Source organism: Ovis canadensis, chromosome 3 (genome assembly GCF_042477335.2).
Source record: "Ovis canadensis isolate MfBH-ARS-UI-01 breed Bighorn chromosome 3, ARS-UI_OviCan_v2, whole genome shotgun sequence".
Lineage (NCBI taxonomy): Eukaryota > Metazoa > Chordata > Mammalia > Artiodactyla > Bovidae > Ovis > Ovis canadensis.
Window position 1 is genome coordinate 152,839,263 of NC_091247.1, and position 14,727 is coordinate 152,853,989.

Below are 14,727 nucleotides of genomic sequence, written 5' to 3' on the forward strand. Positions count from 1 at the left end.
TTCAAAAACGATGAAATGGCTCGCCACCAGATGGCGCAGTTTTATACCAGTAGGCCTGGGAAAGGGCGTGCTCTTACGGGAATATTTTACAGTAGCATGAGTAGTATTAAAGAGTTCATTGCTCTAGAGCTAAAAGCCCTCTCTGTTTAACTGGTCCCTGGAAATTATGAGAGAACCTTACTTAAAAGTCACACAATAAGTTTAAACAGTTAAGCCCTCTGAGTCCATTAAATCATTTTTCTTAGTTGCGGGAAAGGAAAGTGTTGTATTATGGAGATAATCATGACTGATAATCCAAAGAAAAGCAACTTTGACAAATTCTAATGTAACTTTTTATTGAAACAAGACAACAAAATTCTTTTCTTTAAAAGGAAGAAGTTCTAGCCTGCAAGGAAAAATAGACCTCAAACTAAGAAGTCTTTTACTCAAATAAGGAAAATAAAGCTGGTGGCTCAGCAGTAAAGATGGTAAAAGAAGCTGCTTACAATGTAGGAGACCCAGGTTTGATCCCTTGGTTGGGAGGATCCCCTGGAGAAGGGAATGTGTACCCACTCTAGTATTCTTGCCTGGAGAATTCCATGGAGAGAGGAACCTAGAAGGCTACAGTCCATGGGGTCACAAAAGAGTCAGACACAACTCAGCAACTAATGCTAACACTGAAGTGATAAAGAATAGAATTATATGATGATTTCCCTCCTGCCCTGAGCCTGAAGAATGAAAGCAAATCAGAGGGACATAGTTTCTCTTCTAAAGTGAAGCTGTATAGAATGATTTACTAATGACAAGCCAAAGTGGGGGGGAGGAAACCCCACAAACTAATAACTCGCAATTAACAGTTAAAAAAAAAAAACTGATGACAAGTAATGTCATCTTTGCATTGTTTCAAGCAAATCAGGCAGGCTCAACAGTAAAGAATCCACCTGCAGTGCAGGAGACAGAGGAGACCAGAGTTGGATTCCCAAAGGAGGAAATTGCAACCCACTCCAGTAGTCTTGCCTGGAGAATACCATGTACAAAGGAGTCTAGCAGGCTACATTGCATAGGGTTGCAAACAGTCAGACACAACCAAAGGAGCTGAGCACAACACATCACACAAGCAAATGAGACAGTTACAATTGCCCCCTGAACATGGAGGACAACAGCGTAGCTTTCTCCAGGGAGAAGACATCCTTCCTTGCAGTATGTTGATGGAGATTGCCTATTAAACCTCAAATCAGATGAAATCTTGGGTTTACTTTGTACCAGTGGGAGTTATTAATACTTGGGGACACGAGTGGAACGTATAAACGTGAGTTTTCTTTCACACATCAGGGATCCATGGAACAAGCTTTGTGATTCACCTGGGGAGATAGGTTAACTCTATCCTCCAAGAAATAAGACGTATCGTTCCTTTAAAAGAACCATAAATTGAGGAGGGACTGGCGATAAGAAACTGAATTGCTCCGGAACAGATTCATTTATATCACAATATTATAAAAGGAAGGAGAGGTACTTGCTCCATGCCATAACAGGATATTTTTTCCTAGGCCCTTCCAGCCTTGGCCATCCTCAGGCTTTTCGAAAGTGGTTCTCTCTCTGCCTTTCCAAAACGTGCAATCGTCGTAAGCCATTTCTCCGGGTCTGGAAGTCTAGTACCGGGCTGGCAAAGACTGGCTTGCTCCTCAGCTGCAACCCCCAAACTAAGGGACTTGGAGCAGTTAAGAAACCGAGAACCACGTTAGAAGGACCCTAGGTCAGAGGTCGCGCTCGACCGGGAGGTGGGGTTTAGGGGTCCGGGGTGGGCTGAGGCTGGCACCGCCCGAGGAGGGGCGGGGCGTCTCGGGCCGGCCCCGCCGGCTGGGGCTGCACGTGACTTGCGGCCCCACCTCCCGTTCGCTCCGCAGCGCCAGCTCGGCAGGCGCGGGGCGTGAGTCTCGAGTGAGACCCGCCGGGCTCCAACTCCGCAGAGCCGGGGCCGGCGGGCAGCAACTTTCTCCCCGGAGTGGCCGCGGCGGCGGCTGCTACCGTGGCAGGCGCAGCGGGAGCCGGGAGGAAGAAGGCGGCGGTTCCTTGTGCTCGCTCGGGCTGTCCAGCCCTCCGAGACCGCCAGCCCGCGGAGCCTCGTTCCCCCGGGCAGCCCCGGGCCCCTGCCTTATGTCCCGCAAGGCGAGCGAGAATGTGGAGTACACGCTGCGGAGCCTGAGCAGCCTCATGGGCGAGCGCCGCAGGAAGCAGCAGGAGCCGGACGCGGCGAGCACGGCCGGGGAGCGCAGCCTTCTGGCGGCCGCGGAGTCGAGCGCCAGCCTGCAGGGCGCGGGCGCGGGCGGCGGCGGCGTCGGGGACCTGGAGCGCGCGGCGCGGCGGCAGTTCCAGCAGGACGAGACCCCCGCCTTCGTGTACGTGGTGGCAGTCTTCTCCGCGCTGGGCGGCTTCCTGTTCGGCTATGACACCGGGGTGGTGTCGGGGGCCATGCTGCTGCTCAAGCGGCAGCTCAGCCTGGACGCGATGTGGCAGGAGCTGCTCGTGTCCAGCACGGTGGGGGCGGCCGCCGTCTCGGCGCTGGCCGGCGGGGCCCTCAACGGCGTCTTCGGCCGCCGCGCCGCCATCCTGCTGGCCAGTGCCCTCTTCACCGCCGGCTCCGCGGTGCTGGCCGCGGCGAACAACAAGGAGACGCTGCTCGCCGGCCGCCTGGTTGTGGGGCTCGGCATCGGTGAGTTCCGGCTTCGCGAAGAGCGCCTGCGGGGCCCCTGGCGACTCCGCCCTTGACCCTGCTCGCTGCGTTCTTTTCCCCCTTCAGGGTCCCCGTCGAGTGTGGCCGGCTCCCGAGGACACTTCGCATCTCTTGCTCCTGTTCTGAGAGCCCATCTGTTTGTTAGTCCGGCCTCGCAGTCTCCCTCCAGGGTGGGGGTGGGGGTGGGGGATCGCTGTGCTCGCCCCCGAGCCCACGTGGACTCTGTCGCCTACGGACAAGTGAATCCGCGTGATACTTGCCTCTCTAAGCCCTTCCCGGAACCTGGCTCCTCACCAGCGGTTTCCTTGATTCAGCCTTACCTGATGTCTATCTGAGAGCTTAGGAGGGAGGATCTCTTTACTCTCCAATATTGTCTCACTTTTTCCTCCACTGTAGACCCTTGCCTCTTCTAGGATTCCGAACTTCGAACCCAATCAGTCTTAAAAGATACAGTAAGAGAATTTTTAAAGTTCCTCAAGTCATCTGGACTCTACTCTTTGCTGCTCCTCACTTTCCTTCTCGAGTCATTTATCTTTAGGGTAGAGTGCTATTTTATTCTCTTCTTTTGAGTTTACTTTTTGTATTGCCTTTTGCTTTCCTTTCCGCCCCCCCCCCCCAATAAATTCTTGACTTTTCTGTTTTTCTGACCTTTTCCTTTAAATCTGTATTCACCCATTCTCCTTTTTGTTTTGTCTCTCCTGCTTTCCCTTGGGTCTTGTTCACCTCCTAAATTCACTTTGAAACTATTCGCCCTGTGGATAAATGCCCAGCAAGGTGGATTTTTGCAGTTTACTGCCAAAATGAAGGGATGAAGGTTCCCTTGGGATTGGTTTTTTACCCTGGTTGCTGAGCAGGGCAGGTGCAGTTGGTAAGTTCTTGGCAGACGGAAGCTGTTTGGAATGTGCGCAGTATTATTAGAAAGCACTTTTGAGACAAAGTGGGGGTTGAGACTTAAATCTCACTAGTAATTTTTGTAAGGCATGCCGCTGATGCTTTTTTATTATTTCATTTCATGATTCAGTTTCTTGTTTCCTTTAGGGTGCTGTTGAAGTATTTCTTCCCTGTGGCTGGGGATTGATGAAAGAGCCCTTTAAACTAGGGCTCCTGATGATCTGTCCATTCACCACTTGTTTGACGTTTATGCTTTTCACCTTTTCTCTGTAGACTCTATGGGGGAGAGAGCCCTATTTATACAACTCCACATGTAGGAACCATAACCTGAAACCCAGCTCACTGTACTTTATATCCAGAATTGGTTATTACTGATTTCCCTTTTGTTTGTTAATTGCACTGTTAATTAGTGAAGCAGGGCAAGGCTCTCAGTTTAATGTTAAGTTGGCTTATTAAAGTCTAAAATGACCAAAAAGTACAGCTGAAATGAAACCTCTCTGTAAGAAGTACCTAGTGCCTTCAGGATTCTCCTGTCAGCATTCTTTGCATGGGACAACAGATTACCTTTTTTGTTTCTTCTGACATTGAAATAATGTAATTTTAGGTAGCAAGATTTGTTCAGTAAGAATGAGTCTTTTTTGTGATTTTGGAAATCAGTACTGTTTGGCAGAGATCTCTCAGTGAAGTTTCCTAGTGTTTAGCTATGGCAAGTATTGGATATTTGGGTATTATGTTTAGTCTTTTATCTGATAGGAAAATCAAACCCCTGTTGTGTGTTTAAGGGCCCTTTCCAGATGAGCAGAACACTGAGGAACATTTATGCTTCAGTAAGAGTGGCTGGGCATGGTTAGAGCAAGGTAGAACTAGCTAAGCTCTGTAAGAAAGGCTCACAGGGAGGGTTGTTAATTAAAAGAGGGTACAGTTACCCCAAGAGAGGAAAGCCTAAGCTCTTCCAGATGGAAATGGTATGTTGATAAGTAGTATTTTGACAGTAGAGATAAGGAAAGGACTTTCTAGGCCAAACTTGGGAATGAGCAAAGAAAGGAAAGCATAGGCCATACTTGAGGAACAAGGTGGATGCAGCAGAGAGGATGAAGCAAGAGGTAAGGTTGGAAAGGTTGGTGTGCAAGAGCAGCATCTGTGTCTCTGGCACCAGGGTTGCTTGCCCGATACTGCAGCTAGTTGATTTAGTCCTGGTATGGCCTGTCTTACTCATGGGGGAGCACCACTTAGACTGGAAGCCCTGATATAAAGTTGCATAAAAAGCTCTCCTCACTTACAAAATGAAGAATGTTTTAAGGTTTTAAACAGATTTTCAAAGAGGCCGCATTACACATCATCACCTTTCAAATTAGGATCTATGCGATGCATGTAATTGTAAAATTCTTAAAACTCAAAAGATTACTAACCATTCAAAAAAGAAATTACAAATACTGTTAGCTACAAGGAAATGAGTCCTTTTAGGATGAGCGTTTTTTTAGGGATACAAAATTAGTTTTGCTTGTTTACTACATGAATCTGAATTTATATCATACTTTTTTAAGTAGTTAGATTTTGTGTGTGGTCAGGAGGTTTTTGTTTTTGTTTTTTATTATCCCTTTGATATTTAGTAAATATCGAAGAATAACTTTGTGTCTTCTGGTATACTTATCTGGCAAATTTGTAATGGAAATTTGTTTCTTCCACAAATTTACCTGTGGTAAATATAAAGCCCATAAGGACAGGGTTTTTTTGTTCATTTTGTTCACCAATGTACAGTACTCTCAGCCTGTAGGAGGCACTTGTACTTGATGAGTAAATAAGTGCATGGTAAGCAGAAGCATTAAAAAGTTACATTGCTGATAGGGTATCAAAGTATTAAAGGATTGTTATTTTTCTAGAGTATTGTGAAATGCTTGAAAGACTACATAAGGGTTTTAGTTTGCTCAGTTCAGTTCAGCCGCTCGGTCGTTTTCTACTCTTTGCAACTCCATGAACTGCAGCACATCAGGCTTCTCTGTCCATCACCAACTCCTGGAGCTTACTTAAACTCATGTCCATCGAGTCAGTGATGCCATCAAACCATCTCATCCTCTGTCACCCCCTTCTCCTCCCACCTTCAGTCTTTCCCAGCATCAGGGTCTTTTCCAATGAGTCGGTTCTTCACATCAGGTGGCCAAAGCATTGGAGCTTCGGCATCAGTCCTTCCAATGAATATTCAGGACTGATTTCCTTTATGACTGACTGGTTGGATCTCCTTGCAGTCCAAGGGGCTCTCAAGAATCTTCTCCAACACCACAGTTCAAAAACATCAATTCTTTGCTCCTCAGCTTTCTTTATGGTCAACTCTCACATCCATACATGACTATTGGAAAAACCATAGCTTTGACTGGACGGACCTTTGTTGGCAGAGCAGTGTCTCTGCTTTTTAATATGCTGTCTAGGTTGGTCATAGCTTTTCTTCCAAGGAGCAGGCATCTTTTAATTTCATGGCTGCAGTCACCATCGTCAGTGATTTTGGAGCCCAAGAAAATAAAGTCTGTCATTGTTTCTCCATCTATTTGCCATGGAGTGATGGCATATAGATGGAGAGCATCACTATGAACCAAGCTAGTGGAGGTGATGGAATTTAGTTTGAAAGAGTTTAATGAAATAATTTACTTGTTTAATAAATGCTAATTAAGTTTCATTATTGATTCTTTAACTTTTGGAGTAGGCAGTAGTTAGATAAAAATCCCACCCTGGAGGTATTCATTCTCTAATGGAACACAAAGGCCATCAACAAGCATTTAAAGTACAGTAGAGGTTTCTGTAACTCCCATAGGAAACACAGAAGATTAAGCAATTGCATTTCTGGGGAGGAAGAGAATAGAACAAATAATTAAGGCGGTTTTATAGAAACAGATTTAAATTGGGGTTTGGAGGGTGAATAAGAGTTCAACAGATTTACAGAGATCCATGAAAGAAGCTATTATTTTTTAGTGCTTTAGTATGGGGTAGGTACCCTGCTGTTTTTACATATGTTATCTCATTTCATCCTTTTAGCTCTAGAAACAGGTCTCCTTTTGCTGGATGCCTACCTCATAGATGGGCTCCCCTGGTGGCTCAGAGGGTAAAGTGTCTGCCTCCAATGCGGGAGACCCGGGTTCAATCCCTAGGTCAGGAAGATTCCCCTGGAGAAGGAAATGGCAACCCACTCCAGTATCCTTGCCTGGAAAATCCCATGGACAGAGAAGCCTGGTAGGCTACAGTCCATGGGGTCGCAAAGAGTCAGACACGACTGAGCGACTTCACTTTCACTTACCTCATAGATAGTGTGGGTTCTGGACCACTGAGATAAAGTGAATATTGCCATAACATAAGTCACAAGCTTCCAGTGCATATGAAGTGATTTTATACTATACTGTAGTCTATTGTATACAAATAGTGTTATTTCTAAAAAAACTATGTATCTTAATTAAAAAAAAAAAAAACCACCAGAAATAATGTGAGTCTTCAGCTAGTAGTCTTTGCTGTTGGAGAGTCTTGCCTCCACATTGGAGGCTATTGACTGATCAAGGTGGTGGTTGCTGTAGGCTGGAGACTGGCAATTTCTTGAAATAAGACAACAATGAAGTTTGCTGCATCAGTTGACTTCCTTTCACAAGCGATTTTTCTATAACATTTGATGCTGTTAGATAGCATTTTACCCATAGTTATAACTTCTACCAAAGTTGAAATCAGTCCCTCTCAAACACTGCCACTGCCTTGTCAACTAACTTTATGTAATATTCTAAATCCATTGCTGCCATTTCAACAGTGCTGCCATATTCTCCAGCAGATTCATTTCATCTTGAGAAACCACTTTCTTTGTTCACCCATAAGAAGCAACTCTTTATCTGTGAAAGTTTTACATGAGATTGTAGCAATTCAGTCACATTTTCAGGCTCCTCTTCTAACTCTGGTTCTCTTGCTGTTTCTAACACAGCTGGCAATTACTTCCTCCACTCAAGTTCCATCCCCTCAAAGTCATCATGGGGGGTTAGAATCAACTTCTTCCAAACTCTTATTAACGTTGCTGTTTTGATTTCTTCCTATGAATCAGTAATGTTCTTAGTGCAATCTGGAATGGTGGATCGTTTTCAGAAGGTTTTCCATTGACTTGCCCAGATCCATCAGAGAAATCAGTATGTATAGCAGCTATAAGCTTACACAGGTATTTCTTAAATAATAATACTTGAAAGTTGAAATTACTCCTTGGTCCACGGGCTGTAGAATGGATGTTATGTTACATCAATCTTGTACATCTTCAGAACTCTTGGGTAACCAGGTGCATTGTCAGTGAGCAGTAATATTTTGCAGGGACTCTTTTCTGAGCAGTAGGTCTCGATAGAAGGCTTGAAATATTCAGGAAACCGTGTTGTAAACAGATGTGCTATCATCCAGGCTTTGTTCCATTTGTAGAGCATAGGCAGGGTAGATTTAGCCTAATTCTTAAGGGCCCTGGGAGTTTTAGAATGGTAGATGAGCATCGGCTTTGACTCAAAGTCACCAGCTGCATTAGCCCCTGACAAGAGGGCCAGCCTGTCCTTTGAAACCCTGAAGCCAGGCATTGACTTCTCTTATAGAAGTCCTAGAAGGAATCTTCTTTTAATATAAGGCAGTTTTGTGTATGCTGAAAATCTGTTGTTTAGTGTGGCCACCTTCATTACTTATCCTAACTGTATCTTCTGGGTTACTTGCTGCAGTTTCTCTATCAGTTCTTGCTGCTTCACCTTGTGCTTTTATATTATGGAGAGGGCTTCTTTCCTTAAGCTTAATGAATCAACCTCTGCTAGCTTCACACTTCTGCATCTTTCTTACTTCTCTTAACCTTCATGTAATTGAAGAGAGGCCCTTCTTGGTCTTCCCTAGTGGCTCAGATGGTAAAGAATCTGCCTTCAAAGTGGGAGCCCTGGGTCGATTCCTGCTTCTTGAAGACCCCCTGGACCCACTCCAGTATTCTTGCCTGGAGGATTCCATGGACAGAGGAGCCTAGCGGGCTACAGCCCACGGGGTCACAAAGAGCTGGACATGACTGAGCGACTGAGCACACACACAGGCCCTTCTCTGGATTAGGTTTTGGCTTATGGAAATATTTTAGCTGGTTTGATCATCTGTCAGACCACTACAGCTTTCTCTGAATTAGCAATAGGACTGTTTTGCTTTCTTATCGTTCTTGTATTTACCAGAGTTCAGTTCAGTTCAGTTCAGCTGTTCAGTTGTGTCCGGCTCTTTGTGACCCCATGGACTGCAGTACACCAGGCTTCCCTGTCCATCACCAACTCCCGGAGTTTTCTCAAACTCATGTCCATCAAGTCAGTGATGCCATCCAACCGTCTCATCGTCTGTCATCCCCTTCTCCTCCCACCTCTAATCTTTCCCAACATCAGGGTCTTTTCCAGTGAGTCAGTTCTTCACATTAGGTGGCCAAAGTATTGGAGCTTCAGCTTCAACATCAGTTCCTCCAAAGAATATTCAGGACTGATTTCCTTTATGACTGACTGGTTGGATCTCCTTGCAGTCCAAGGGACTCTTAAGAGTCTTCCCCACCACCACAATTCAAAAACATCAATTCTTCGGCACTCAGCTTTCTTTATGGTCCAACTCTCACATCCATACATGACTACTGGAAAAACCATAGTTTTGACTAGATGGACCTTTGTCGGCAGAGTAATGTCTCTGCTTTTTGATATGCTGTCTAGGTTGGTTATAGCTTTTCTTCCAAGGAGCAAGCGTCTTTTAAAATTTCATGGCTGCAGTCACCATCTTCAGTGATTTTGGAGCCCAAGAAAATAAAGTCTGTCACTGTTTCCATTATTTCTCCATCTATTTGCCATGGAGTGATGGGACCAGATGCCATGATCTTAGTTTTTGGAATGTTGAGTTTTAAACCAGCTCTTTCACTCACCTCTTTCACTTTCATCAAGAGGCTCTTTAGTTCCTTTTCACTTTCAGGGTGGTGTCATCTGTGTATCTGAGGTTATTGATATTTCTCCTGGCAGTCTTAATTCCAGCTTGTGCTTCATTCAGCCCGGCATTTCGCATGATGTACTCTGCATAGAAGTTAAATAAGCAGGGTGACAATATACAGCCTTGACACACTCCTTTCCCAATTTGGAACCAGTCTGTTTTTCCATGTCCAGTTCTAACTGTTGCTTCTTGACCTGCATGCAGATTTCTCAGGAGGCAGGTCAGGTGGTCTGGTATTTCCATCTCTAAGAATTTTCCACAGTTTATTGTGATCTACACAGTCAAAGTCTTTGGCGTAATCAATAATTCAGAAGTAGATTTTTTCTGGAATTCTGTTTGCTTTTTTTATGATCCAGTGGATGTTGGCAATGTGATCTCTGTTTCCTCTGCCTTTTCTAAATCCAGCTTGAACATCTGGAAGTGCATGGTTCATGTACTGTTGAAGCCTGGCTTGGAGAATTTTATTCACTGGAGTAGTACTTGTAATATCCTTCTACTTTGCCTTTGCAGTTTGGCTAACGGGTGCAAGAGGCCTAGCTTGTGGCCTGTCTTGGCTTGAGTCATGCCTTCCTCACTGAGCTTAATCATTTCTAGCTTTCATTTAAAGTAAGGGACCTGTGATTCTTCTTTTCACTCTGACACTTAGAAACTGTTAAATGCAGGGATGTTAATTGGACTAATTTTAATATTGTGTGTCTTTGGGAAACAAGGAGGTCTGAGAGATGGGGAGAGAGGCTGGGGAGCCAATGGTTCCTGGAAAAATCAGAACAGACACAAAGTTCCCATCTTCTGTTGGTATGGTTTGTGGTGCCACAAAACAATTGCATTATAACATCAAAGATCGCTGATTGTAGTTCATCATAACAATTATAATCATAATCATAATGAAAGAATTGGAAATATTGTGAAAATTACAAGAATGTGACCCAGAGACTTGAAGTGAGCAAGTACTGCTGGAAAAATGGTGCCAATAGACTTGTGCCATCAAGGGTTGCCACAGACCTTCATTTTGTAAAACATTTAGTGTCTTTAAAGTCCAGTAAACCAAGGTATGCAATAAAAAAGGTATAGCAGTTAAATGATGACACTAATGCAAAATCAGAATTAAAAAAACAGAACCTTGGAGTCTTTTGCTCTTTTCAATTAACCCGCGTTTAAGTTAGAGTTAACAGTGAGTGTAGAGGCACCAAAAAGTCAAAGCAGCATATGAAGCAAAAAGTGACTGAAGGGTGGTGATGGGTCAGTCATGAAACTAGAATGATTTTTGTGGGAGGATTAGGCTGAATAGGGTTTAGTTGGTCTTGACTATGCAGGGACCGTCTTTGGGGATTTTCAGTTGTAAATAATACCAGATTAATATCCATTGAATCTTTTTTTTTAAATTTTAAATCATTCTGCTTTTAAACTTTTACTTTCTCCTTCAAACTTCTGTCAAACTCCCCAAATGCAGGAGGCTGCAAATAAAAAAAAGTTTATTTAAGGTCGTCAGAACTGTGATTCGGTATATACAGAATCCGGTAACCCTGAAAGAGTGTTCCAAGGAAGAGAAAGAGTTAAGTAAAGGCAAAAGATCATGAGGTTGCTAAAAGTTGCTTGGTAAGATTTGTGATTGTCTCCATTCAAGGTGGAAAATATTGATCCTTAAGGAATCAGAGTAGAATTAGAGTGCCTGCATGATCAGTGGCTAATTTGTGCCTTCTGTCCATGGGATTTCTCAGGCAGGAATACTGGAGTGGGTTGCCATTTCCTTCTCCAGGGCATCTTCCCAATCCAGGGATTGAACCCACATTACCTGCATTGACAGGTGGGTTCTTTACTACTGAGGCATCAGGGAAGCCCTTAGAATTAGAGTAGGAGTCCATTAAGTATCTTGAGTTCCTGGCTGGTGTTCTGTGTGACTTTACCAGATCAAAGGTCAGATTCCATCCAGGCTGAGAAATGCATTTTCTTAATGGCTGCCAGCTCTATATAAGAGAACTCTCTTAACAGTACTGACTCAATTTGATTCTCCTTTGACACCTCTTGCTTCTTTGAATTTTGTAGTATTAAAAATGCTTTGCTGAGATAGTTACTACTGGGTGGCTAAAACATGTAGTCATGAATTACTGAAATAGGAAGAGTCATAGGGCCCTTCAACAGAAATCTTTGAAAATCATAAAAGATACCAAGCTGTAGAGTATAATTGTTCAATCTATAATTGAAATGTATAAATATATTGAGAATCAATGATTCATGTAAAAGAAGCATAAGAAATCAGAGGTTTCTGATTTATTTTATTGGTTCATTTTCCTTGACAAGTTACAGCAAAATTAGCTTATTGCATACCCATTCTGAAAATGGCGTTATTTACATTTTGGTTTCACCAGATGTTCTTTTGGTTCCTCTGGTCTCATCCTTGACTTAAGTCCTGGGACCAGGCTTTTGTCAATGTTCCTGCTCTACTACTTCTGACACCAGACTTTTTAAACTTGTAGACTCAAATTTCAAATAGGACACAAATTTGCAAACTCAAGAGTTTATTTTATTTCTCCACTGTGATCTTATTTTTATATCCTTTATACAGTTATTTGTTTCTCTCCTTAGGTTAGGAAGATCCCCTGGAGTAGGGAAAGGCTACCCACTCCAGTATTCTGGCCTGGAGAATTCCATGGACTGTATAGCCCGTAGGGTCGCCAAGAGCTGGGCATGACTGAGTGACTTTCACTTATACAGTTATATTTTTTATGAGTTTATTTAGCAAAGTTGTACCTATGATCAAAGTTTTCAGGTGTGGATAGGTACAAAAGGATTGAAAGAATGTGTTTGTGCATTTTGCTTCATTTGATTGTTGTCTGTGATCTTATATCTCTCATGTATAGCACGCAGACAAGGTTGCTGTGAAGGAGCAGAGTATAAGAACATTGTACTGTTACCATTGTTAGCATGTCCATAGCCAAAAAGCACAGAATGCAATTTTGCCCTTTTCCCATTGGCATTGGCATTTACTGCGAATTATAAGTGATGATTTAGCAGCTGTGTGGGGCATATCAAAGTGTCTCAATTCAGACATTTACTGGTGTTCAAAACCTTTACTGAGAATGGACATGTTAATCTATGCAGCACTGGGTTTGCTGAATTAATCTTAAATTTACACCAGTTTCTTCTCTGTCACCCTCTGTTCCAGTACTCCTTCTACTGGACCACAGTTTGTAGCTGCTTTGCAGCTTTTAATTAGTATGTTATGGCCTATGGAGTAATACTTTTCAAAAATATCAGTCTTTTTCAAAGAGTACTTTGAACTTTTGTCCTTTAATGCAAAGCAAATTTAAAATCTTGTTTGGTTAAAAAGTCATGCAATGCTGAGACTAATATCCATGAAAAAATTATTTAAGATAAATAAAGTTAGAATCAGACAGATTTTTAGATAATCAGCTAGTGCTATTTTTTTTTTTTTTGATAACCAACTGTGTTCCCTTCCCCAACTCCCACAATTTGTTTCAGTTTTATCTTCTTTTAAAGCAGAATTTCTGTGTTGGATTTATTCTTTCTACTGGTATGCAACTGACAGGTCAAGTAAAGCTTCATTTGACCTCCGTTTCCTTGTTTCATAAACATTAACAGTTTATGTGCAATGCCCCACCCCTCTTTAACTCCACACTTTTATATCTGCTGGAGTTGACATTGTAGAGTTACAGTGAGAATTATGACCTAATTATGTTTGCCTAGTAGTATTGCATGGCCCTCCTTGCGTGAGCTGCCAGTGAGATGACGGGAGTGTTACTGTGAGTTCTGTGATGTTGTTCATATGACTTCTGTCTTAAACATTTTTCTTTTTCATCCATCCATACTTCCCTCTTCCGTATTTTAAGCTCAAAGTAAGAACATAGTCTGATTCACACTACTGTCTTTGGGTTTAACACCTCTGGTGATGTTGAACCTGCTGGTAGATCTCAAATAGCAAGCAGTCTTCGCCATCTTTACTCAAAAGCACATAATACTGTTTTTCTTTTTTCTTCCTGATTGAACTTGATTCCTTTATGCATCTTTTCCTGTCTTCACCTCTTTTCATTTCCTTGCTTTTCTTTTTGTTTGACTTCATAGTGAAGAAGAAGCCACACTTTTATAGAGGAAACTTTCATTGAAGGAAAATCTGTATTCAGCAGAAAACCCCAAAACATTTTCCACATATGAAATTTAACTTCCCTGGATATATAGAGAAACAAAATAGCTAAGTGTTACAGGTAAGTCTAAACTCAAGTTGGGACTACATCATGATTCACACTTAGGTCTTTTATTAAATATTGGTGCCATTGTTTAGAATGGTGTGTTCTGGAATATGTGTCTAAGTCCACAGAGCAGAAGGCTCGTTTCACAACAGGCCGAGCAGTGTGCTGGAGTCCCCAGCACCACAGTGCACACTGGCATCATGGTGGCACCAGCATCCTTCTCTACTGATGTTAGTATCTCCCTAGTTACTTCAAGGCAGAACATGACTTGGAAATTGATCTAGCTGCCAATACCCTGAAAGTGATACCTTAAATTTCATTTAATGCTTACTCTGTGCCAGATATTCTTCTAAATATTTTACTTATATTCATATAATTTTTATAATAACTCAGTGAGATAATACTATTACCAGCACACTTCACTGTGCTTTACAGATCATTGTGCTTTTTACAAAATGAAGTTTTGTGGCAGTCCCACGTTGAGTTCATCAGTGCCATTTCACCAACAGCATTTGCTCACTTTGTGTCCCTGTGTCACATTTTGGTGATTTGTTGCAATATTTCAAGCTTTTTCATTTTTATTATATTTGTTATGATGACTTGCGATCAGTGATCTTTTGTTACCATTGGAATAGATTAGAACTTGGTGGAGGCTCAGATAATGATTAATGTTTTTCAGCAATAAAGTTTTTTTTTTTTAAATATATGTATATTATTGAAGTATAGTTGACTTACAATGTTTCAGGTGCACAGCAAGGTGATTCAGTTATACAAATACAAAAATCCATATTTTATTTTTGAAATTATTTTCCATCATCTGTTACAACAAGATATTGACTATAGTTCCCTATGCTACACAGTAAACCTTTGTTGCTTATTGCATATCTATTTTAAAATCAGAAATCTACCATTCTGTTCATACTATGTCAAACAGGTAGAATCAAAATGTCA

At 42.4% G+C, this 14,727-nt stretch overlaps 1 protein-coding gene across 1 annotated transcript in view; it reads left to right on the top strand.

The window, feature by feature from the left end:
• Window positions 1-324: 324 nt before the first annotated feature.
• Window positions 325-14,727, top strand: part of SLC2A13 (solute carrier family 2 member 13) — a 515,435-nt gene continuing 501,032 nt past the window's right edge. The window contains exon 1 of the mRNA XM_069584615.1: window positions 325-2,689. Within this exon, the coding sequence (XP_069440716.1) occupies window positions 2,134-2,689 (556 nt within the window). The 5' untranslated portion in view covers window positions 325-2,133. The remainder of the gene's footprint in view (window positions 2,690-14,727) is intronic.